The following is a 24,589-nucleotide window of genomic DNA, read 5'->3' as shown; positions in this document are numbered from 1 at the left end:
ATCAGTAGCTGAAAAAATTAGGACTTGTATAGGTATTCATGGTTTACTGCACCCTTCTTTATGATAATCTATTATGATAAATAAACTTCCATGTTGAATGACTGTGGATCTAATGAGATAAAAATCCAAATATTTGCAGGTCTTGATATTAAGTACTTTTGAATGATAACAGATAGAGAGGAATCAAAGACAATTTCTACATTTCTAGTGTAAGTAACTGCATGAAAGCAATGCCAGATAATGAAACAGAAAATATATTTAAGGGAGTACATGAAAGTTCAAGTTCTAAGGCTCAGGGTACCAGACGCAGGAACTACCCCATATAGTAGAAGCACTATCTCAACCATGTCTGCTTCAAATTCCTCTATTTCTCTACTGCTTAACTCTCTTTTTAAAATTCAGAATTATTTATTTAGCTAAAATATATTCATAAATAACCTTGAAAAGCTGACTGATAGACTTACCCAATTTTTGGTATACCGTGCTCTGCCTGAAGCAATTCCAAGTCTTTGGAAGAACACCTCAAAATCATTACCAGATCCCAACTTGCTAATCCTAATAGGGATAAAACATTAAAACATGAAATTATTTGAGTTACTTCTTCAGTGAGTACAGATTAAAGATTAATTAAACTCCGTTCTTACTATTATAAATGTAATTTTTATTTATAAAAATCATTTTAGACAAGTAATAACAACAAAATATTTGAGAGGAACATCAATTCTGATCATGAAGTATCTACTTCCATAAGACTGTTGTGGGTAGTAGTAACCATTGTTCTTTTGGGTTCCTGGACCCCATTACAACATGTGGAGGGGGGTGTGTGGTGTTTCCCCATACCACTAACAAGCAATCCTCTGGGATACCAACTGGGTGTCCTAAAATTCAACTCAATTCTGACACCAGGCTCCACAAGTGAATGGCTCGGTCCCAAAAGATTGCCCCTCCACGGACTTCAGAAGCCAAACACAAACCCAAGTGGATATGTGTGTTTCTCAACAATGGGCTACAGATTAGAGATTCCCAAGTTCCCCTCCTTGGGTTCGATTAATTTGCTAGAGCTGTTCCCAGAACTCAGGGAAACATTTTATTTACTCGATCAGAATACTGGTTGGTTATAAAAGGATATAACTCGGGAACAGCCAGGTGAAGGAGATGTGTGGGGCAAGATGTGGGAAAGGGCAGAGAGCTTTCCATGTCCTCCCCACGTGTGTCACTTAATGTAGAAGCTCTCTGAACCCTATCTTTTTGGGTTTTTTATGGAAGTTTCATTACAAAGTCACGATTGATTAAATCATTGCCCATTGCAGATTGATTCACCTCTGATCCTCTAGTTATGTGGTTGGTCCTCCTGGCCATCAGCCCTCATCTTTAGGTGGGGTCCAAAGGTCACCTTGTTAACATAAAAAGAGACACCCTTGTCTCTTTCATCGCTTAGGAAATTCTAAAGATTTAGGGAGTTATCTGTGCCAGGAAAAAGGCCAAAAATTGAATATATACTTTTTATTAATAAATCACACTATCACAACTATGTAAACTACTTTTTAAAAAAGATTCATTAAAAAATAAATAAAATAGCAAGATTCATTACATTGGAAAATATTTCCTCTCTTTAACTTATTTTATTACCTGTATGTGTTGTTCATGATAAAGGTAAAAGAAGCAGAAAATTTTTGGATAACTTAAATGCAAATCCTATCCTTACAAATTTTTAATTATTCATACTCTTTAAAGTTATAATCTCTTCTCTAATCAATCTTTATCTCTGAGCTTTTCCTGTAATCTTGCTTGTGAAGACACAACCAATATTGAAATGATGTCTGTATTTTTCCTAATGTAACTGAAATACTTGTTAACTGTATGATGTTCAGAAATGAGAAAATATATCGAGTAACTAGGAACAGAAATATGAGGAAAATTATTTCCTATCATACTTTTGACTTATGTACCATGTATATATATTGCCTACTCAAAAAAGAACCATTGTTTGATGGCCTACTGATTTAACGTCAAAATACATAATATTTTATTGTGAACCAAAGCATAGCCTTTCCTTAATCATTGAAAGAAAATATACTTTCATTTTCAACACAACCGTCTACTGTATCCACCAGAGACTCTTCTTTGCATATTTACCTGGGCATACCACTGAACTCGGGTGAAGGACTTTTTTCATTCCAGCTCTCAAAAAGAGATTTGCCTTCAAAGCCTTCATCAGGGCTTTGGAGCTATGCAGGTTAAAAGGAAAAAAAGTGAATACTTACAAATCAAATATTTTAAAATAAAAATGTCCATCAGCCAGGGAATGAATAGATAAACTATATTCAGTAAAACAAGCAATGCAATTCATATTATTAGCTGTCATTACAATAATGAATTTCTGACAATATGGGAAAATGCTCATGCTATTATAGATGAGTGGAGCCACTACAAAAACACATAGGAAGTGTATAGAAAAGAGGGCCTAATTATTACCAAGCCATTATATTCAAATGAATGGTCCTACTGTAAGATTTTTTTGGTCTATTTTTTTCTGAATACATGAAGGCTGCTCTCAAAAACAGACTTCTCCTTCTATACAAAAGAAAGTTAAAGGAAGCAAGGTAGTGAAGAGAAGGTATTTCTTTTAATATTGCTTCTAGCCAATAAGGTCACTAAAGGTCATTAAACAATACATAACAAAAACAAACACATTGATATTTTCTTTAATTAATTGAGTATTTATTGTAACTTCATTAAATACTGGGCTTAACTACATTTTCTGGTTTTACTGATGAGAAAACTAAGGGAGGAAAATATGACCTACTATTGAATCCTAGACCTATTCTTGACATCTAGAGCATTAGATGTTATCCCAAAAACATTTCACAGACTAACCTTCAATTAATGTTCCATAGTTATTCACAGGTTATTTATTATGCATTATATGGTACACAACATATTTATTTTATATTTAATAAAAGTCCTATGTTCTGTTTTTTAACAAATTTAATCTTTAAAAATTTATAGAGTACCTATGTTGTTTAAGACTTTTTGTGAATGCCAGGGAAACAAAGCTCAAGAAGACACATTATATACTTTGTACTCGTGGGAACTATAAGAAAAAATGTGGAATTCAATGTGCTAGGTACTATATGAGAGGTATGTGCAAAGGTCTATGGGAACACAAATTAATCTCTATAAGCATAGGGAGAGAGGCAGAAATTATGTCAACATCTTAACTTGCAAGATATGAATACAGTAGCAAAATAATTTCACTTATAAATTTACATAAAACTTATAAATTTACACAAAACTTTGATATAAGGAGCAGTACCACTCCATTAATTTTAAGACACGCAAATTTAGAGATTAAGTATCAGAGGGCTCAGGTCATGATCTCACGTTTGGTGGGTCTGAGCCCAGAGCAGGGCTCTGTGCTGACAGCTAAGCACCTGGAGCCTCCTTTGGATTCTGTGTCTCCCTCTCTCTGCTCCTACCTCACTCACACCCTCTCTCTCAAAAATAAACATTAAAACTTAAAAAAAAAAAGAAATGCAAATTTAGAATAGTGTAGATAATATATGACTAAGTTCTCAGTTTATCATTAAAATTTAAAATGCTATGAAACCTTCTCCCCAAATAAACAAAATAGAATATCAGACTGTCAACCTGGCAAGCATCACGTATTTCGAATCTTAGTACTGTTTTTGCAATTGTCCCCGGGTGCCACCAAACCTGCCAGAAAACAAATATAACTGCCAAGCTTCCTTAGCATTTACCTTAAATTACATGAATAGTAAAGCTTCTCTAAAATACCCTGTTTTCAGGTATTTAAATTTTTATACATTTCATAGAAATTGAAAAAACCTACAGGCAAATGATGTAGCTCTTGAGTAATGACATGAATATATTTTTTCAAATTAATTTGCTTCTTTTCCTACAGTGGAAGTTAAGTTATAAGATGAAATTCCATGTTTTTGAAACCAAAGGTTAGTGGTACTTAAGTCTTACTTAAAATCCCTATCTGAAGGGCAATAACTGTGTTTTTCTTGGTATTTATACTTCAATTGGTAATTCCATTAAATAGGCAACTCGTTTTTTTTTTTTCCTTTCCAGTTCAAATCAGATACTTAGCAGTAACAACAAAAATCGGCCATGCACCAACTTATTCATTATGACTAACTTTAGGACCATCCGGTGGGTTTAGGAGCAGGACGACTAAAGGGAGGAGTTGACTGTCAGTCCCATGGGAATTCAGGCACCTTCATTCCAGCAGGTTCTGTATCTTGTGCCACTGTCAGAACTAAGAGAACTTTAGCTCTCAGCCCAGGTCAGTGGGGCTCGTGGATCGCAGCTCAAGTCAGGAAGTCAGGAAGGGGTGTACATTGTCTCAGCCTCTGCCTCAAATTGATTTGACCTTAGAGTCAGTGCTTGGTGTTTCTCCACATACTCTTTCTCAGTCATTTAGAAACTTTAACTCTTCCTACATCCTAGTCTAACTGCATCATGATATAAAGCAGTTTTAAAATTAAGGACTTCAACCACAGGACAAAGTACATCCTGGTTCGGCTATTGCACAAGTTGTGGGACTTTGGTGGCTAAGGCTCTTTGACCTCAGTGTTCTCGATTTCACATGAGGACGGCTGCTTCAGGGCAGTTGGGGGAAATGGGGTAACGTGTGAACAGTCTATTACATGCAATGTTCTCAGGAGTGGGTATTTGCTCTCTGAGAAAAACACAATTTATAAAACAAGGCAGCTGCTCAACATAGTAACGGTACTTCAATGAAACATCATTTGTAGAACTCCGATTTTCTAAATGATATGTAATTATTTTTACCTCCTTTGTTAGGTTGTATACCAAGCTGTACATCAGTGGGGAGCAATCAACTCGCAGAGTATAGTTTCCTTAAAGATAAAAGAGAGAATGGTTTTTTATTTCATGTACTTTATTCTTTCATTCAAAGACCAGTGTTAACTCTCTACCCAGAAAGATCCTGTTAGAACATAAGTCCAATCAAAACTCTCCAACTCATTACTCAATAAAACTCATCACGCTTACCCTGGTCCTCGGTTCCACACAAGAAACAACCCCCATCACCTCTCCGCATCTTCACATCCCACTTTACACAAGCAGGCGCCTTCTCACAGTCTGTGCACATACTGTTCCCTCAGCCTGGAACAGGATCTGCATTACATCTGCATGTAAAACTCCCCCACTTCACTTAGACCTCTAGTCTAACGTCACAGGGTGTAGGGTGAGGGTTGACCCTGAACACCCTACCTAAAGGAGCATCCTCTCTGCCCTTCATCCTAGCCACTCTTTCTCTCTTGACCTTGGCTTATTTTTCTCCTTATTAGTTACCTCCCAAGCATGTTAAATATTTACCTTTTTATTTGCCATCCTCATATGAGACTCTAGGTTTGGGAACAGGTATTCTTTTTCATTTGTTGCCTGGCATTTAGCATTTACCCAATAGATATTTGCTGTAAAAATGCGTGTGTGAGGCAGGGGTTCTCCAGCTAGCTGTGAATAGAGGGCTGAGATGGTGTTTCCTTCTGTTCCTCAGGAATTCTGTCTGAGGAGCTTGAGAATCATGCAAACCAGCCAGGGGAGGTGCCCTCAGGTAGCTGCGGGAGCACAGCCAGGGGAGACTAGAACAGGATGCGGGCCTGGGGAAGGGGGAGTTAAGACAAGTTCATCAAGGAATAGCCGGTACAAATGCCCAGAAATATAAAAGTACATGGTGTACTCAGAATGGACAGAAACTCTTCTCTCAAAGCTTGAGATCCATGTCTAGTAACGGCAAAAGTTGAGGCTTTAAAAATAAGTAGACACCCCAGTGGAATTGTTCATGGAACTTGAAAGGCTGGTTCTAAAATTCAACTGATAGGGCGCCTGAGTGGCTCAGTTGATTAAGCGTCAGACCAGCTTAGGTCATGATCTCATGGCTCAGGGGTTCAAGGTCTGCATCAGGCTCTGTGCTGACAGCTCAGATTCTGTCTCCCTCTCTCTCTGCACTCCCCTATCTCGGCTGTCTATCTCTCTCTCTCAAAAATAAGTAAATATTAAAACAATTAAAATAAAATTAAATTAAACTGGAAGAAGTATACACAAGTTTTAGTCACTGCAATTTTTAAAACAGATAAACAGCTAGTAAGACTATAAACCAGAGGGTCAGAGAGGTAGTCTGGCAGGGGTTCTAACAATGTATTGCACATGCACCATGACAAAGCAATGATACTGCAGTTCTCCACTCTCTACTTGTGTAGAAAAATGCAAGGCAGGCAAATAAAAAAGATATTGACTACAACAAATGGAAATAATCTAGCCATCAGCTGGAGAATTGAGACATAAATTGTTCTGTTAAATACAGTGCAGAAGTTTAATTTTCAAGTGAGATATATCTGTATACACTGACATGAAAAGTTTCCCATAATATGCCATTGAATGAAAAAGGTGAGACGCAGCACCACTTAGCATGTGAGATGTAATATGCAATGAAAACTTGTATAGGGTAGTGAGGGGCCACAGACTATAGTGGTAAAACGGATAAAGTTGACCAGTTTGATTTGAGTTTCAGCTCAGTCTTTTACTAGCTGTGTGACCTTGGGAAAATTACTTAATTTCTCTGAATTCACAGATTCCTCTTCTACACAGGGAGATAATAAAGTGCTAACCTCAGTGGATAATTGTCAGTATTCGATTAATTTTTACATGTAAAACACTTAAGAGAGACTCTTCGATATCGTTGATTGGCTTTGTGAGCTGAGTTCTATATATGACTGTCAGTGTGATGGAAACACCCCGAACAGAGAACAGTAATACCTTCGGAGAGATGGCTGAGTTTGATATTTGTAAAGATTTTTGCTTTGTTTGTGAATTTTGCAGTTTAACATGAGAAAGCTAATGTATCACTTATGGTGTTATTTTAAAAAGGCATATTTAATAAAAATTTAAATATAAAACAAAGTAAGATAAGTGGTGTCTTAATCTTAGGGTAACATGTGTGTCATTTGCTCTGGATCTTAAAAATGATGGGGAGACCATGGAGCATTTTAAGGCAGGAGTGACATAATCAGAAAATTCCAATGATTTAAAAATATACATTACAAATCAAATCTTGAAAACAAAGCTAGCAAGAAAGAGAACATTATTCTGCTTTTGAGAAATATATGTTTACATATTTATTCTGTGAAGCAAAGGGGTGTCACCCTATCGTGTGTTTTTAAGTAAAGGTAATAGTTCCAAGCTAAGAGTTTTGAACTTTTACCCTGTGCAAGGCACAGGTCTGGGAGTTTTGCAAATATTATCCTCTTTTGCCCTTCCAAGAGCCTTGAGGTATGTGCTCTTGACAACTCTATTTACAGCTAAAACTGAGACACAGAAGGTAAGGAACAGTGGTCACACAACTAGGAAGTCGCTGTGCCACGAATAAGGCCACACCCTTCACCATGACCATGTTGGGGAAAGGATTACTGTGTGAACCGCCTTGGGGACAATGTAACTCAACACCCGGACAAAGAAGAAATGTATATGCCAACATGCCTCCGTCAAAAGGCACTGTCTCAATTACTGTGGATCTGGAAAGTTTATCAGTATACTACGGAAAAGGTTCTCAAAGTCTAGCCTTCATTAACTCATTCATTTGCTGCACCCATGGAACACGTATGTCTTTCACAAGACATTAGGAAACAAGGAGTAATCAAGCAAGATCCTGTCTGTTCCCTGCTGAAGAATGTAGCCTAGTAACTGAAGTGGTCTGTAAAGCAAATCATTGTTTAGTAATGGCAGTGGGGGGTACTACGGACATGGCTTCCCTGCAAAAGTAACATTTCAGGGGAGGCTGTAAGGGGAGAGTGAGGTGGAGCGTGTGTGGGACAGCCATCCTAGTACAGAGAACGGCGGCTGCAATGGCTGGGAAGTTGCATGTGGTCAAGAACAGGATAGATGAGTGTGGAAGGCAGTGAAAATGGCTGCTTGTCTTGGAAATGGATCTGAGAATGTCCTTTCGATCCAATCTCTGCTTATCAAAAGCAAACCCTTTCTTAAGGCGGGTCTCAAGCGTCTGTCTCATTTCTCAAGCCTTTCTTGAACTTGCTACTTTTCTCTGAATTCCCAGACCAGCCCGACTATAGCCTTCCTATAGGACCTGCATACATTAGACTCCTACACTCTTTTATTCCATCATTCGTACTGAGACACAAACTCCCAAGTGCAAGACTTTTCCTTACTAACTTCTGATTCCTTTGAAATACTGGAAAATACATTGCAGAGAGAAGGGCTCAATAACTAATTCTTCAATTGGAGAAAAAATATTCAAGAAAACATATACGTGGACATCGGTATTCTTACAAAATATATTCACATGATATGATAAAACTAGGATTATATTTAAATTATATCTTTTTGCTACCACATTCTAAAATCACAGAAATCTTTAGTCCTATGATTTACTTATTCATTTAAGCAGAAATCTTCTGTTCTAGGATTCGTTTATTCATTTAGCAGGTACTTACAATCCCTAGCGCAGACAAGGCGATCTGCCAGGTGAAGCAAATCAGTGAGGACTGCTTTCCCAAACGAGCACTCAGGGTCTCGCAGCTGCTGTGAAGCAAGGGCAGCAGCCAGACACACCAGCAGTGACGTCCCTAAACACATGTAATGGATTTGCCTTCCCTATTAGTGCGTAACTTATTAACTAAATGGCTGCCACTACCACAATGACATCTTTTCCTATGAGACCAATGATATTAACCTTCTATAGACGAATCAGCATTAATATAGGCCACACCACGCTCTTGAAGGAGTCTGGAATTCTCCTACAATAAAAAAGAAAGAAAAGCAAAAATATATATACCATAAACTCCCCCTAAAACAATGCATTTCTACATTTGCTGTGTACAGATTTCTGAATTAAGCTACCACAAAATTGATATGTAAGATTCTCAAAGCAAGTATGCTTAAAAGAATTTAAGTAAAGTCTATTGCTAATAAATATCAGGAAAAACATTTTTAAGACTAAAATTTAAGATGAACCTGTCCATCTTCTTCATATAGTAAATAGAAAAGGAGTTGATTTCTTAACCATATCATAGAAATTCTCTTAGCAAACATGAATGACTTAAGAAAGAAACTCTGTAAGTAGAAATTGTCCCATGATTTTTTTTAATGTTTATTTATTTTTGAAGGAGATAGAGAGACACAGAGAGAGAGGGAGACAGAATCTGAAGCAGGCTCCAGGCTTTGAGCTGTCAGCACAGAGCCTGATGCTGGGTTTGAACTCATCATCTGTGAAATCATGACCTGAGATGATGTCTGACACTTAACCCGCTGAGCCAAGTCTTCCTCATGACTTTTTAAATTATTTAAGTAGAGATTATTGCTCAATTCTCAGGGAATAAACAATCTCAAATTTATGGGTTAAAACTATGTGAGGTCTCTGGTCTGTACTCGGAAGCATGAAGTTCTCCTGTAGGATTGCACCACCTACTGGTCACAACTGATCATCGCACAACTTTAAGATGCTGACAAAAAGAGCAGCAAAGTTTTTTTGAGCTATTAAGTGGATTTAAATTTCCAAAATATGCAATTTCCTAAGCATCTTGACAGTAAGAAAGTGGAAAAGTTGTGCGACTGTAGGTGTGGAAAATAACTGAAGGAGGTACAAAAACCTCAAAATATTTAGGCTCTTCCTGATGTCACCCTATATCTTTCCTGTCTTTAGGAACACTACTTTTTCCCCCCAAAGAAAATTGAAGTTTACAGGTCTTCTCCTAATTCCTAGAGCCTATAATAGGAGACACATACGTTTTACAGCATGACTGGAAGTAAATGAGATAAACTTTAAGTTTTCATATATTTATAGCTAATGCTTCTATTCCAACAATGCATGCAAGTAAAATTAATTTATTTAACATTTTAAATCCAGTATACTTAACATAGTGTTTTATTAGTTTCAGGTGTACAATATAGTGATTCATGATTCTATGCATTATGCGGTGCTAATCATGATAAGTGTACTTTTAAATCCCCTTCCCCTATTTTACCCATACCCCACCCACCTCCCTTCCAGTAGCAATCAGTTTGTTCACTATTGGTAAGTCTGTTTCTTGGTTTCTCTCTCTCTATCCTATTTGCTTGTTTTGCTTCTTAAATTTCACATATGAGTGAAATAATATGGTATTTGTCTTTCTCTGGCTGATTTATTTCACTTAGCATTATACTTTCTAGATCCAACCATATTGTTGCAAATGGCAGGATTTCATTCTTTTTTATCTATCATTCCATTATCTATCTATCTATCTATCTATCTATCTATCTATCTATCTATGTGTGTGTATACACCACATCTTGTTTATCTATTCATCTATTAATAGACACTTGGGATGCTTCCATAATTTGGCTATTGTAAATAATACTACTATAAACATAGGGTACATTAATCTTTTTGAATTAGTGTTTTTTGTATTCTTTGGGTAACCCAGTAGTGGAATTACTGGATCATAGGGTAGTTCTATTTTCAATTTTTTGAGGAACTTCCACACTGTTTTCCACAGTGGCTGTGCCAGTTTACATTCCCACCAACAGTGCCTGAGGTTCTTTTTTCTCCACATCTCGACAATACTTTTCATTTCAGGCATTCTATCAGGTGTGAGGTGATACTTCATGGTTTTGATTTCCATCTCCTTGATGATAAGTGATGTTGAACATTTTTTCATGTGTCTGTTGGCCATCTATATATCTTCTTGGGAGAATGACTGTTTACGTCTTCTTCTACTTTTTTTTTTTATAAGATTACTTGTTTTTTTGTGTGTTGCATTTTATCGGTTCTTTATATATTTTGGATTCTAACCCTTTCCAATAAGTCATTTGCAAATAACTTCTCCCATTCAGTAGGTTGTCTGTCAGGATCACTGATGGTTTCCTTTGCTGTTCAGAGGGGTTTTATTTTGATATAATCTCAATAGTTTATTTTTGCTTTTGTTTCCTTCGCCTCAGGAGGCATACACAGAAAAATGTTGCTATGGCCAATGTAATAGAAAGTACTGCCCATGCTCTCTTTTAGGATTTTTATGGTTTCAGGTCTCACATTTAGGTCTTTAGTCTACTTTGAGTTTATTTTTGTGGCTGATGTAAAAAAGAGGTCCAGTTTCATTCTTTTACATGTTTCTGTCCAGTATTTCCACTTGTTGAAGAGACTGTCTTTTTTCCACTGCGTATTCTTTCCTTTGTCAAAGATTAATTAATTGACCATGTAATTGTGGGTTTATTTCTGGGCATTCTATTCTATTCTACTGACCTATGTGTCTACTTTTGTGCCAGTTCCATACTGTTCGGATTACTACAGCTTTGCAATATAACTTAAAATCTAGAATTTTGATAGCTCCAGCTTTGTTTTTATTTTTCAGTACTGTTTTGGCCATTTGGTGTCTTCTGTGGTTTCATATAAATTTTAGGATTGTTTGTTCTAGTTCTGTGAAAAACCTGTTGGTATATGGAAAGGAAATGCATTCAACCAGTAGATTGCTTTGGGTAGTCTGGGCATTTTAACAATATTTATTCTCCCAATCTATGAACGTGGAATATATTTCCATTTGTTTGTGTCATTTTTAACTTCCTTAATCAATGTTTTATAGTTTTCAGAGTACTGGTCTTTCACTTCTGTGGTTAAGTTTATTGTGAGTCATTTAATTATTCTCGGTACAATTGTAAATGGGATTGTTTTCTTAATTTCTCTTTCTGCTTCATTATTCATGAATATAAATGCAGTGGATTTCTGTATACTGATTTTGTTTCCTGAAACATTCCTGAATTTATTTATAAGTCTTAGTAGGGCTTTGTTTTTGGGGGGTGGAATTTAGCATTTCCTATATATAAAATCATGTAATCTGCAAATAGTGAAAGTTTTGCTTCTTCCTTACCAATTTGGATGCCTTTGATTCACTTCTTTCCTCCTGTGTTTAGGACTTAAATTACCATGTTGAATAAAAGTGGTGAGACCTCCTTGCTTTGTTCCTGACCTTAGGTGAAAAAGGTCTGTCTTTCATTATTTAGTATGATGTCAGCTGTGGATTTTCACATATGAACTTTATTACGTTGAGTTATGTTCCCTCTAAACCTACTTTGGTAAGGGTTTTCATCATGAATGGGTGTTGTATTTTGTCAAATGCTTTTCGGCATCTGTTGAAATAATGTTTTTTATTCATTCTCTTGGAATTATGATATATTACGTTGGTTGATTTGCAAATATTATGCTATACAGGAATAAAACCCACTTCATCATGGTGAATGACTTTTTAAATGTGTTGTTGGATTCAGTTAGCTAACATTTTCTTAAGGATTTTTGCATCTATGTTCATTAGAGATATTGGCCTGTAGTTCTTTTTGGTTTTTGTGTTTAATTTTTTTAATGTTTTTTAATATTTATTTTTGAGAGAGAGAGAGAGAGAGAGAAACAGCATGAGCAGGGTCAGAGAGTGGGGAGACACATAATCCAAAGACAGGCTCAGCATAGAGCCAGATGAGGGGCTTGAACCCAAGAACTGACCTGAGCCGAAGTCAGATGCTTAACCCACTGAGCCACCCAGGCACTCCTGTAGTTCTCTTTTTGTGCAGTGTCTTTATCTAGTCTAGGTATCGAATTAATGTCGGCCTCATACAACAAATTTGGAAGCTTTCTTTCTTCTATTTTTGGATAGTTTGAAAAGAAAAGGGTTTTTTTTAGTTTTTTGTAGAATTCATTTGTAAATCCATCTGGTCCTGCACTTTGGTTTGTTTGGGAATATTTTGATTACTGATTCAATTTAATTGCTGGTAACTGATCTGTTCAAATTTGTTATTTCTTCCTGATTCAGTCTTGGTAAATTATATGTTTATAAGAATTTATCCATTTCTTCTAGATTGTCCAATTTGTTGGCACATATAATTTTTCATAATATCCTCTCATAATCTTGTGTATTTTTGTGTTGCTGGTTTTTATTTCCCCTCTTTCATTTCTGATTTTGTTTGAGCCTCCCCCCTCTTTTTTTGATGAGTCTAGCTAGAGGTTTACCAACTTTACAGATCTTTTCAAAGAACTAGCTGGTGGTTTCATTGATCTGTTCTATTATTTTCTTAGTTTCTATTTTGTTTATTTCTTCTCTAATCTTTATTATTCCCTTCCTTCTACTGATTTTGGATATTGTTTATTCTTGTTCTTCTTTTTTCTAGCTCCTTTACATGTAAGGCTAGGTTTTTTGAGAATTTTCTTGCTTCTTGCTTTAAGCCTGTATTGCTATAAACTTCCCTCTCAGAATAGCTTTCGCTACATCCCAAAGAGTTTGGACCATTGCATTTTCATTGTCATTTGTCTCCATGTGTTTTTTTTAATTCCCTCTTTGATTTATTGGTTGACCCATTCATTGTTTGGTGGCTTGTTGTTTAACCTCCATGTTTTGTGCCTTTCCAGATTTTTTTCCTGTGGTCAATTTCTAGTTTTATAGCATTGTGGTCAGAGAAGATGCATGGTATGACTTTGATCTTTTGGAATTTGTTGAGGCTTGTTTTGTGGCCTAATATAGAACCATGTACACTCAAAAAGAACGTGTATTCTGCTGTTTTAGAGTAGAATGTTCTGAATATATCTGTCCATCGGGTCCAATGTGTCATTCAAAGCTCCTGTTTCCTTTTGGATTTTCTGTTTGGATTATCTATCCACTGACATAAATGAGGTGGTCCTTACTGGTACAGTATTACTATCAATTAGTTCCTTTATGTTTGTTATTAACTGCTTTATGTATTCAGGTTCTTTCATGTTGGGCACATAAATATTTACAACTGTTATATCTTACAACTGTATCTTTCATGATTACATAGAGTCCTCCTTTGTCCCTTATTACGGTCTTTGTTTTAATGTCTACTGTGTCTAAGTATCGCTACCTCAGATGTCTTTTCACATCCATTTGCAGAAATGTTTCTCTATCCTTCACTTTTGATCTACATTTGTCTTTAGGTCTGAAATAAGTCTCTTGTAGGCAGCAGGTAGATGGGTCTTGTTTTTTAATCCATTCCATCACCCTATGTTTTTAGATTGGAGTGTTTAGTCCATTACATTCAAAGTAATTATTGATAGGAATGTAACTTATTGTCATCTTGTTACTTGTTTTATGGCTGTTTTTGTAGTTTTTCTTCTGCTCCTTCCTTCGCTCTCTTCTCTCATGGTTAGTTGGCTTTCTTTAGTGATATACTTGGATTCCTTCCTCTATTGTTTGCATGTCTGTTACTGGCTTCTGGTTTGTGAGGACCATTTGGTTTGTGTAAAACATCTTCTGCATAAAGGTAAATTTACTTTAAAAGGGGCCTGTCAAATATTCTGCAGTGAGACTTTCTACCTCATTTTTAGCATGATTTAATTTAGAGTCCATCATTAAGATGTAAGGAACATAAATGTGAAAAGTATACCTTACTACTGTATAAACTCAAGGGGGTATTGTAATGTGGTTAGCTTTAGTAGCTAATTTGCAAGGGATAACAGAAGTGTGATACCTTATTTTGATGTTTGGTCTCTACTGAGTTCATTTATTTACCATCACACTCCCAGAAAATGAAGATTAAATTATTTTGACAATTGACATTAAGTAGCTTTCAATGTTCAAGCAAAACATTCTTTAATGACAGAGATTTTTCTCTTTAAACAAGAATATGTTGTTCCAGATTTCCTGGGAAGAAAAGTTTGAATGTGTTCTCACATTTACATCCTTGAGAATCAAGTCCTAACTGCTTTGTTATGAAAATTTATATTGTAGCAAATTATCAACTAACCTCTGCCCACTCAGTAGAACCAAGAAGACCAAATTCTTCTGCATCCCAGCTTGCAAACAAAATTGTTCTTCTAGGTCTCCATCCTAAAATATATGTGAATATACATAAATGCTGGGAAAATGTGTCATATACCCAAGACATTACAAAACTCAACAGCAAAATAACACTAAAACCCCACTGGTTGTTTAGGAAAAGTGAACTGGGGTGACAATTTTTACTTATATCATTTCCTTGTGGGATATTAAAGCTGATTTGTGAGTACAAATGAGCACATTTGCACTGAAAATAGGGGAGATGTAGACATACCAAAATTTCATTAGGTCATAATATTCTAATTGGTTTATAATGATTAGATACACACAGGCAGCCATCTGGGCTCTGCAGCTGCCTGGAGTGAAAGAAGAAAGTGCTAGATGTGGTCTGTGTTGTGAGAGCAGATGGAACGGAGAGGAAATTCCTTAAAACTCTTCCACATTCTGGCATCACACACGCAATTGTTCAATGTCAGCTGGCTGTGTGATTTCACTCCATTCTTTGCCAGAATTAGTCAACAGAAGCTCAGTTAGCAAATCCACTGTCTGTGGCTGCTGCAATAATTTGGCATAATTCTGCAAGGAGTTAATATGGCTTGGAGTGATAAACACTGACCCTGGAGTTCAGGAAAGATCCTGTGACCGAGGGGAAGTTATGCAAGCTCCCTCAGCTTCCCCTTCTTCATCTGCACACCAGAAATAGCAAAGTAAAGATGAAGATCCTACTTGATTGTTGGGAAGATTAAGTGAAGTCATGTTTACAAACACAGCACTTCATATGTGTTCCAAAACTGTGTCATTATTTCTGTAAATGGTCCATTTGTGCTTATTAAGAATGTGGACCCCTACAGCTGAGTCCCGTGTTTTATTTTTGTCAATTTTTTAATAATAGTATTCACATATCCTATGAATTATTATTCCTCGTCATTGTACTCTCTTGGCACACTCTATCACTGTCACTGCGTGCTTTTGTAATCATCATAGGGAATCTTATTGCAAAATTATGAAATTTTTTGTGCTAATGCTAAACACTACCTAACTCATTAGCTATGTAAATTCAGGTCTTCATAATTCTGTGTTCTTAAAATATAAAATTCTTTGGTGGAAAAAAAGGATACAGCCCCTTTACATCTTGTTTTAAAAAGCGATGTGGTTTCGTGGGCTGGTAGCTAGAAATTTGAGTTTAAACCCGGGTTCTCTGACTCTGCTACACACTAGCTATACCATGGGTGACTCATTCAATTCTGTAAAGCTTGGTTAGCTTATTTGTGAAATGAAAATAGAAATAACTAAGTAAACTTCTCCCTGGTTGTAAGGACTTCAAAACAAGGAATACGTGAAAGCACTTTCTCTGAGAAAACACGTATCGTGCAAGCTTAATATGTTTTTGCCGTTGGTTGTTGTTGCTGCTAAAAAGCATGGATCACATTTGTAGTCCCCACACCTTCGTTCGCAGGGTCAGTAAACAGAGTGGACTTTTTGCTTCACTGTGTGATTTGTTTTAAAAAGCAGCCATTTGCACTAAATGTTATCTTTCTTTTCATATGAAGCTTCTAAAAGGACTGAAGCGATGGTGTAAACCTAAGTTTTAGGAGAGCGCATCAAGGCTGAGGATGTGGGTGTGCAAACATCAACCTTCTGAAAATCCTTTTAGGAAGAGAGGCCAGTACTTCTCAGAAGAGTTTCAATCCCCTCCCTTACTTGGAGCCCTTGACCTGATGTGTGAGACTAGAAAGCCTAAGGAACTTCTGCTCACAGATCTCTGATGAGGACACGTAGGCCCAGGACCTAATTTTGGTTTGTCTTCTGTGAAGAAACTGGTTTCCACCTTCTTTGATGTCAAGAGCGACCCCTAGCAGTATAATTCCCTTATTTCAGATTATAATTTTAAAAATGTCAATAATGTAAACATTATATAAATAAGCAAACAGTATAATTATCTAACCCACATGAGTAATATGGCCACTAGTTTCTGTTCTATACTAGTAGGTATTACTAAGCATTTGATGTTTGCATGTATCCTGTCAGTGAATCCTTCTCACAGACTATAAGAAGGTGGTAATTTTACACACTTTACAGACCAAACCGAGGTTCAGACTGGTTGATCTTTTCACTTTCTGTTCATGTTACCTTGTTTTTTCAGTGTTCCAAAACTCCTCACAATTTCATGAACAACAGCTGCTCCACTCTGAGGGTCGATACCACCAAACACCCATGAATCTCGGTGACCTCCAAGAATGACATATCTGTCTAGGAAGCATCATTGCAAAATTATTTGCCATTCCAGGTCAATAACAGAGCAAATTGCAAATGAGTCAAGAGCACTCATGACTCAAAGAAAAATAGCAAGGTTTCTGAAGACTTGTGTGAATATATTATTTTGGTCTGATTTTGATGGATGAAGAAAACTGATGGGACAAGCAAAGGTATACTTCAATGTATGACAGCAATCATAAACACATAAGTGATGGGGCACATGGGGGGCTCAGTTGATTAAGTGTCCAACGTTTGATTTCAGCTTAGGTCATGATCTCACAGTGCATGAGTTCAAGACCTGCATCAGGTTCTGTGCTGATGGTGTGGAGCCTGCTTGGGATTCTCTCTCTCCCTCTCCTTCTGCCCCTCCCCCATTCACTTGCACATGCTCTCTCTCTCTCTCTCTCTCTCTCTCAAAACAAACTGAAAAAAATACATAAGTAATGATATGTAAGTATGGAATTATTCTATACATCTTTTTATAACTCTGTCGCTCCTCTCTTACCTACTTAACACTTCATTTCCAGTATTTTCATAGTAAGAGAACACAGTGGCCACATAGAACGTTCTCCACTTCCTACTCCTATTCAGGTTTCAAGACCCGGAACAATTTCCTCCTCTATGACCCTTTCCTAGCTTCCACAGGGGAGAGAATTGCTCCCACCATCCAGCTCTGAGAACAATCCTACCATATCTGACAAAGCATTTACCATGCTTGAATGCCAGGCTCCTCGTCCCTGGCTTATGTCTTTGTTGTTTTCCCTCCATTCCCAGGCCTAATACAGGGCTCACACAAAACAGGTACTCAGTAAGATTCAACGAATTGCCAGTTATATATTATTTAGTACCCTCTGGAAGTATGCCAATATTCTTTATCCCTTAAAGAAAGCACTGGCTGCTTCTATGAAAATATGTGATTTAACTGTATACCTGTTAGTAAGAAATGCACTACCATAATCCCTAAGGAATTGAAATACAATGAAATAAGGCTACTTACAAAATATATTCATCTGTAGGGTATCTGAAATTCTGTGGAAATCATGTGTCTATACATCTCATTAACTTCAATGGAAAATAAAGACTATGTAAAGGATTCATTAATTCAAGGTTACCTTAATTTTCTAAGTGTTATCCTTTGCATAGATGTTTGTAGTTATCATGAAGATATTTCTCTGAGCAAACTATGTGGTAAACAAATCCAGAAAACTGAGGGAAAAGACCTCAAAATGATCCCTCCCTGACCTTTCTCCCTGGTCCTTTAATTGAAGCAGGAACAGCTTAACGTTAACCTCAGGCATTTAACCAACCTAGCCCCACATTTACTTTTCTTCAAACATGCATCATAATACAAAATTACCTCATATTTACATATTTTGTGTCCACGTAAGTTCCATTAGGACCAAAAAGTGCTTCACTTTGTTCACCTTGCATTCCCTGAGCTCAGAGCAGTACCCAGCCCAGAAGGATTGTTGGATCAATAGTTGGTGAGCAAATGACTAATTTACCTGGTTCCACTGCTCCTCTGAGAGTTCCAATCACGTTGTATATTCTGGCCACTTTACTGTTAGAATGGACATGCATCTTGACTTTTCTAAGGCAAAAATAAAGGACATGTTCTGAAAATACCAGTTAACACTTTGCCACCCACAATTTTTTTTTAACTCTTACATCATTTTGAAGATTTCTATATGTACACATGCAAGAATTACATTGTCCGGCTGTCCAATACTAATGATGTGAGTGTATTCCCCTCTACAACCTGTGGTTTTGTTTCCTGTTGGTACCAGATATATTTTACTTTTCCATTCATCCTCTGTGTTTTTGGTTTTTGGTTTTTGTTTGAAAACCTTTTCCTTGCCTGAAAGAGAGTTACACCAAAAATAGTGTCTTAACTGTGTAGAAAAGTTTCCAATAAAGCCAGGGCCAACACTGTAGGGCACTTGGAGGCTTCCTTTCCAGCTGCTGTCCGGCGGTGCTGATCCGCCCATTTTCCTGTTGAACACAAAAAGTATTATTAGCTGAAGAAAAATGGAGCTATCAGTTAAAATGTCGGTGAGCTTGCGCTCTTGAGTGCCTGCTCATGATAGCTTCAAGAGTCAGGGATATGCCAGGTAACCCCGACGAGGGCTCCTAGGAGGTAGAGCCTACTATTCCTCCCATTTCAAAGAAGAGAGCATGAGGCTTCGAGAGATAGGTAGGTCATGCAGCTGGTGAATGGTATAGCTGAGGGTCAAACATTTGGGAAGAATCCAGACTCTTGGTTCCCAGTTTCAAAAGAAAGTTTAAAATGCCTCCAGGGCATGCTGTGAGGAAAGAACTCTGAGGACAAATTCTGGGATTTTCCATTTTGGTATTTCTCCTACTGATAAATATATCCCCAACTATGGACATGGTCATCTTTTACAAGGTACTTTCACGCACATCAACTGGGGAGTAAAGAAGAGCAAAGGAAATGATTTTACTTCAATCAACATTCCTAAAAGCTTCCTGCAATTTTTTTTTTTTTTTAAAGTAGAGGGGCACCTGTGTGGCTCAGTTGGTTAAGTCTGACTTCAGCTCAGGTCATGTTCTCATGGTTCATGCGTTTGAGCCCTGCATCAGAGTCTGTCCTAACAGCTCAGAGCCTGGAGCCTGCTTTGGTTTCTGTGTCTCCCTCTCTCTCTCTGCCCCTCCTCCTCTCACACTCTGTCTCTCCCTCTCTCTCTCTCTCTCTTTCTCAAAAATAAATAAACATTAAAAAAAATTAAGGGTAAAAAGATTCAAGCAGACTAGCCAGTACTGTACAGACTAGTACAGACTAGTACAGTACTCAGCAGGTGACTGAGAAAGGTAGTATGATAGTGTTTATGGAATGAAGGGGTTCTTGTGGTTTTATTTCAACAGATCTGCCTTTATTCTTTTAAGAGTATTGGCTTATTCTCGGATTGGACATAAAAACTAAATGTACCTTTGCAAATAGAAGAACGTGGTTCAAGAGAAAATGAAGAGTGTGGAAAATATCAATCTATCTTTTATGACTCTGTCATCATAGAACTTGATGCACCCTAGGCTTTGCAAAGGAGCACACTTTACAGCTCCCTGCATTTGTTTTGTGCCTACACACAGGTGCTGCTCTCTGCTACCTATCTGAGGAAATGTGACTAATTCCACTTGACCTAGAATCTACTGCACACACAGCACTAAAGCAATTGATTAGATTATCTTCTCATGGAAGCCTAATTATAATATTCTGTTTAAAAAATGCTCTAGCAGGGAGTAAATGCTTACTCATTTTTTCCCCATCTCACTGACGAGTTTGGCTAATAAACATAATTTCAAGTAATATACTATACATTTATATTTTTATGTTAAAATTTCACATAAATAGCATCAAGTAATATGAAGGGGCATTTTACATTAGTAGAAAGCATAATCAGTCAAAACAGCAGAGTACTAGGTATGTAATAAACGTAGAGCACAGGGGTGCCTGAGTGTCTCAGTCTGTTAAGTGTCTGACTTTGGCTCAGGTCATGATCTCATATTTTATGAGTTTGAGCTCTGCATCAGGCTTTCTGCTATTAGCAAAAAACCCACTTCAGATCCTCTGGCTCCCTCTCTCTGACCCTTCCCCCTCAAAAATAATCATTAAAAATATTGTAGAGCACAAGCAAAGAAAAATATACCAATGCTTTATTATGTATAAAATATTTCTATAATTATATATTATAAATTAACAACACTAATTGCTCTTGAGGTGGAAATGGGTTAGATGGAAACCTCTTCCTGTATACCCCCTTTGAATTTTGAACTGTGTAAATGTATTTCTTTTTCAAAATAAAAGCATGAAAAATATAGAAAGGTAATTTCAACAGGAAGAATAACAGTCAATTGTCTATTATTACATAAGGAAGGTAACGAATAGTCCATATTCCCACAAAATAATAAAGTATGAAGTGGAAATTATAGTGCATCACAAGGACAAGTAAACAGATGACCAAAATAGAACATAATCGCTAAATATAATAATTTGATGTATTAATTCAGGAAATATCACAGATCTATGGAGAACAGAAGTTTTAGTCAATACTTGTCACTGAGTTAATTAGGAATATATACATTCTTTAGGTACTTACCTCACCCTATAAGTAAAAAATAAATTCCAAGAAAATTAAAAAGTTAAATATTAAACTTGCAAGCCATAAAATTTTCAGGAAATATATGTAAATGGTAAAAACGTCTCTGGAAGGGACTTGATTAGATAGTAGATGTTCAATAAATATATACAAACTGCATGGCATTTAAAATCTATACCATGTTGCAAATTACCTTTTATTTGTGCATTTGGCAAGACATTGTGTTATACTCAAGACATTTGTGTTATAAGAAACACAAAATATGTGTGACATAGTCATTCCACCAAAAAGTTTAGTCAGAAGTTAGTCAGAAGAAGATACATATAACGTCAACAATAATGTAAAACAAAGCAGGACAAATGGTAGAGGAAGTTCTAAAGAATATACACAAAAGACAGCTTTATTTAGCTGATGGGATCATGAACAACTTTTTAGAGGTTTTACTTATCTGAATTTTAAAGGATGAGTGAAGATATATGCATGGGAAGATGACGTGGAGAGCATTCTAGATACTAAGTATGACATAAAGAGGTAAAGATACAGCAAAGTATAGAGTGAGTGTAAAGCACAGTGATTGTTTGGCTGTGGTATAAGATGATCAAGGTACCATGACAGAAGCTTGAAAAGGAGTAAGACTTTGCTTCTGGAAAGATGGAGATGTACTTCACCCTGTTCTTCCAGTTAAGTACAGCTAAATTCTCTAGATCATAAGTGTATAGAACACAAACATTAGGCTCTCAAAGGCTAGGTTGGGACTTCAGGGTATAAAAAAAAAACCAAAGTGGTGAATTCCTCAGTTTCTATTTTGGCTTATCTATCCCAGACTTGGAGCTGAAGAAGCTGGCAAGCCAGAAATGTCATGTGGTATATCTGGAACATGCTATCTGACAACAGCTGAATACGTGTTCTTCTCAAGCACGTATGGAACATTTTTTCAGGATAGACTATATATTAGGCAATAAAGTCAGTTTAAATAAACTTAAATGGCTGAAGTCATGCAACCCTTTTATTAATTATACAATCTGCTTATTAGTCCAACCACAATGGAAAAAATTTAACAATCAATAAAAGATGGGAATTTGGGAAATATGCAAATATATGGAAATCAAACACCTGACTCCAAAATACCCCATAGGTGAAAGAAAAAATCCCAAGAATAATTAGGAAATACTTAATGATGAATGGAAATGCAGACATGGCATATCCAAGCCTACGGGATGCAGCTAAAGCAGCACTTGGAGGAAAAGAATAGCTATAAACATCTACATTTAAAAAGGAGAAAGACATCAATCAATAAACTAGGCTTCCACCTTAAAAAGCTGAATACTGACATGCAAACTAAATTCAGATCGAGCATCAGAAAGGAAACAATGAAGACTTTAACAAAAATAATTAAGTAGAGAATAGAGGAAAAAATAGAGAAAATCCATGATATCAAACATTGATTCTTTGAAAAGATCAGCAAAATTAACAAATAATAGCATGATAGATGCTATTATCACTATTAGTCATTATTATTGTTGGTATTGCTATCATAATTCGAGTGATTACTCAGGGAGGCAAATGAAAACCATTTAATCACATTCCCTTCAATAGAGATGTAAAGAAGAATAGAAAAAAACACACGTCCCTTTTCCCTCTCACCCAAGTAAACGTGGTTTTGCTTTACTATAACTCACATCTCATTAGCCTTTTCTTTCTTTAAAGTAGGCTTCACACCCAGCATGGAGCATTCAGGGCTTGAACTCATGACTGTGAAATCAAGACTTCAGCTGAGACCAAAAGTCACACACTTAAGTGATTGAGCCACCCAGGCACCTCACATCTCATCAACTTTTTACTGAAATTCTCAGCATTCTTGGGCCATTATATGATTTTATATCTCTTCTTTTCTTCACACACATTTGTTAAGAAACCTTCATTGTATGATGTCACCAACTCTTTTCTAATTAATACATAATGCTAAATGGGTAACCATTTGTGTGCATCTGAGAATTGACGATCAGGCACAACTAGCATACTCCTAAGTGTGCAGCAGGAGTACATTTTCACAGTGAAATTCATTAACAAATGATATGTTCTTTGAAAAAAAATTATAAGACTAAAAATGGCAATCATATAGAAGGTTTCAAATATCTTAGAATGTATGAAAGATGAAATAGGAGCTGTCTTATTGTTTTTAATATATAAAGATTATCTACTTCCAAGTAGATTGTATTTCCAAAGCTCTTTTAAATTATGATGTTTTTAATGCAAAATCCACTTTTCAATAGAAATTATGTTTTTAATGGTGATTGTATTTACAGGATAGTTTAGAGAAGTTGACTTAAATGTATTAAAGATAAACTGCATTTGCGATTATTTTCCTGATCAAGTAATTCTAATATATATTTAGGACCTGGCTGATGCTGACCTATTTAATCAGAGCAGCCAAACGGGAAACATGGTTAAATACACTTAAAATCAATTTCACATGATCATTCCTTCCATGTACTAGTTTTCTAATTACAAAGATAATACAGGTTCATTCTTTAAAAACTGAGATAATTGAGGTTATTCTGTCTTTATATATCTGCATATCTATATATATATTTCCATAGATATCTAGATATATTGATCAATCTGCCATTTTCACTTAGTGGTATAGCATAAGCATGTTTCCATAACATTAAATATTCTTGTACAACCTATGTTTTAATGGTTTTATGCACTATCATAGCCTGTGATGTATTTGACTACTTACCAATTATTGAAGATTAGTGTTATTGACATTTTTCCAATATTACATGTAATGTTACAATCACTTTCATCATTTAAATATCACAAATATTTGACTTGATTTATAAACATGTTTAGACACATGCACTGTCCATTGGGCCTTCAAAAGTTGTGTCTGGGTCCTGAACCCACGTGGTAAAAGCTAAGAGCCTATAAGTAAAAGAGACAAGGGTGCTGTTCCTTAATCTGCCCTTAAATGGGATAGATCCTTCCACTTCTCTGGATACCAACCTCCTCAACTGTAAAGAAGGAGGGCATTGTATTAGGTCATAAAGAGTTTTCTTATAGAGACTAGAATAAAATGATTAAGAATGCTTTAAACTCAATTAAGAAAAGGTACTAACTAGCCATATGCTTTTCTCACAATTCTGCTTTCAGAGAAGTCATGTTGTCTCCTTCTGAAGGATGCTGGACAAGGGACATGCAGATGGGAGACAGCAGGGCAGGAAAGGGGAGAGGGTTCCCATGTCAGGAAAACAGAGAGGGAAGAGGAATAGAGATGAAAATAATATAGGATTGCTCTCACAGTGTGTTATTCCAAGTTATCCAACTCTAGACAATACAGAGGATTAGATGAGTAAGAGATTTACTAGGGGAAAAGCCTGTGAGAGAAATGGAAAGAGTGTG

At 36.4% G+C, this 24,589-nt stretch overlaps 1 protein-coding gene across 5 annotated transcripts in view; it reads right to left on the bottom strand.

Annotated features, from left to right (window-relative positions):
- FOLH1B (folate hydrolase 1B) overlaps positions 1 to 24,589 on the bottom strand; it is a 56,607-nt gene that overhangs the window by 7,058 nt on the left and 24,960 nt on the right. For all 5 annotated transcript variants that reach the window (XM_029956809.1, XM_029956811.1, XM_029956813.1 and 2 more), the window contains 8 exons: positions 18,966 to 19,064; positions 18,578 to 18,663; positions 16,947 to 17,066; positions 14,785 to 14,867; positions 8,741 to 8,804; positions 4,822 to 4,889; positions 2,137 to 2,228; positions 465 to 555 (listed from right to left, as the gene is read on the bottom strand). In XM_029956809.1, the coding sequence (XP_029812669.1) occupies positions 465 to 555; positions 2,137 to 2,228; positions 4,822 to 4,889; positions 8,741 to 8,804; positions 14,785 to 14,867; positions 16,947 to 17,066; positions 18,578 to 18,663; positions 18,966 to 19,064 (703 nt within the window). The remainder of the gene's footprint in view (positions 1 to 464; positions 556 to 2,136; positions 2,229 to 4,821; positions 4,890 to 8,740; positions 8,805 to 14,784; positions 14,868 to 16,946; positions 17,067 to 18,577; positions 18,664 to 18,965; positions 19,065 to 24,589) is intronic.

This window comes from Suricata suricatta, chromosome 11, assembly GCF_006229205.1.
Source record: "Suricata suricatta isolate VVHF042 chromosome 11, meerkat_22Aug2017_6uvM2_HiC, whole genome shotgun sequence".
NCBI lineage: Eukaryota > Metazoa > Chordata > Mammalia > Carnivora > Herpestidae > Suricata > Suricata suricatta.
This window is presented reverse-complemented; position numbering and strand designations above follow the sequence as displayed.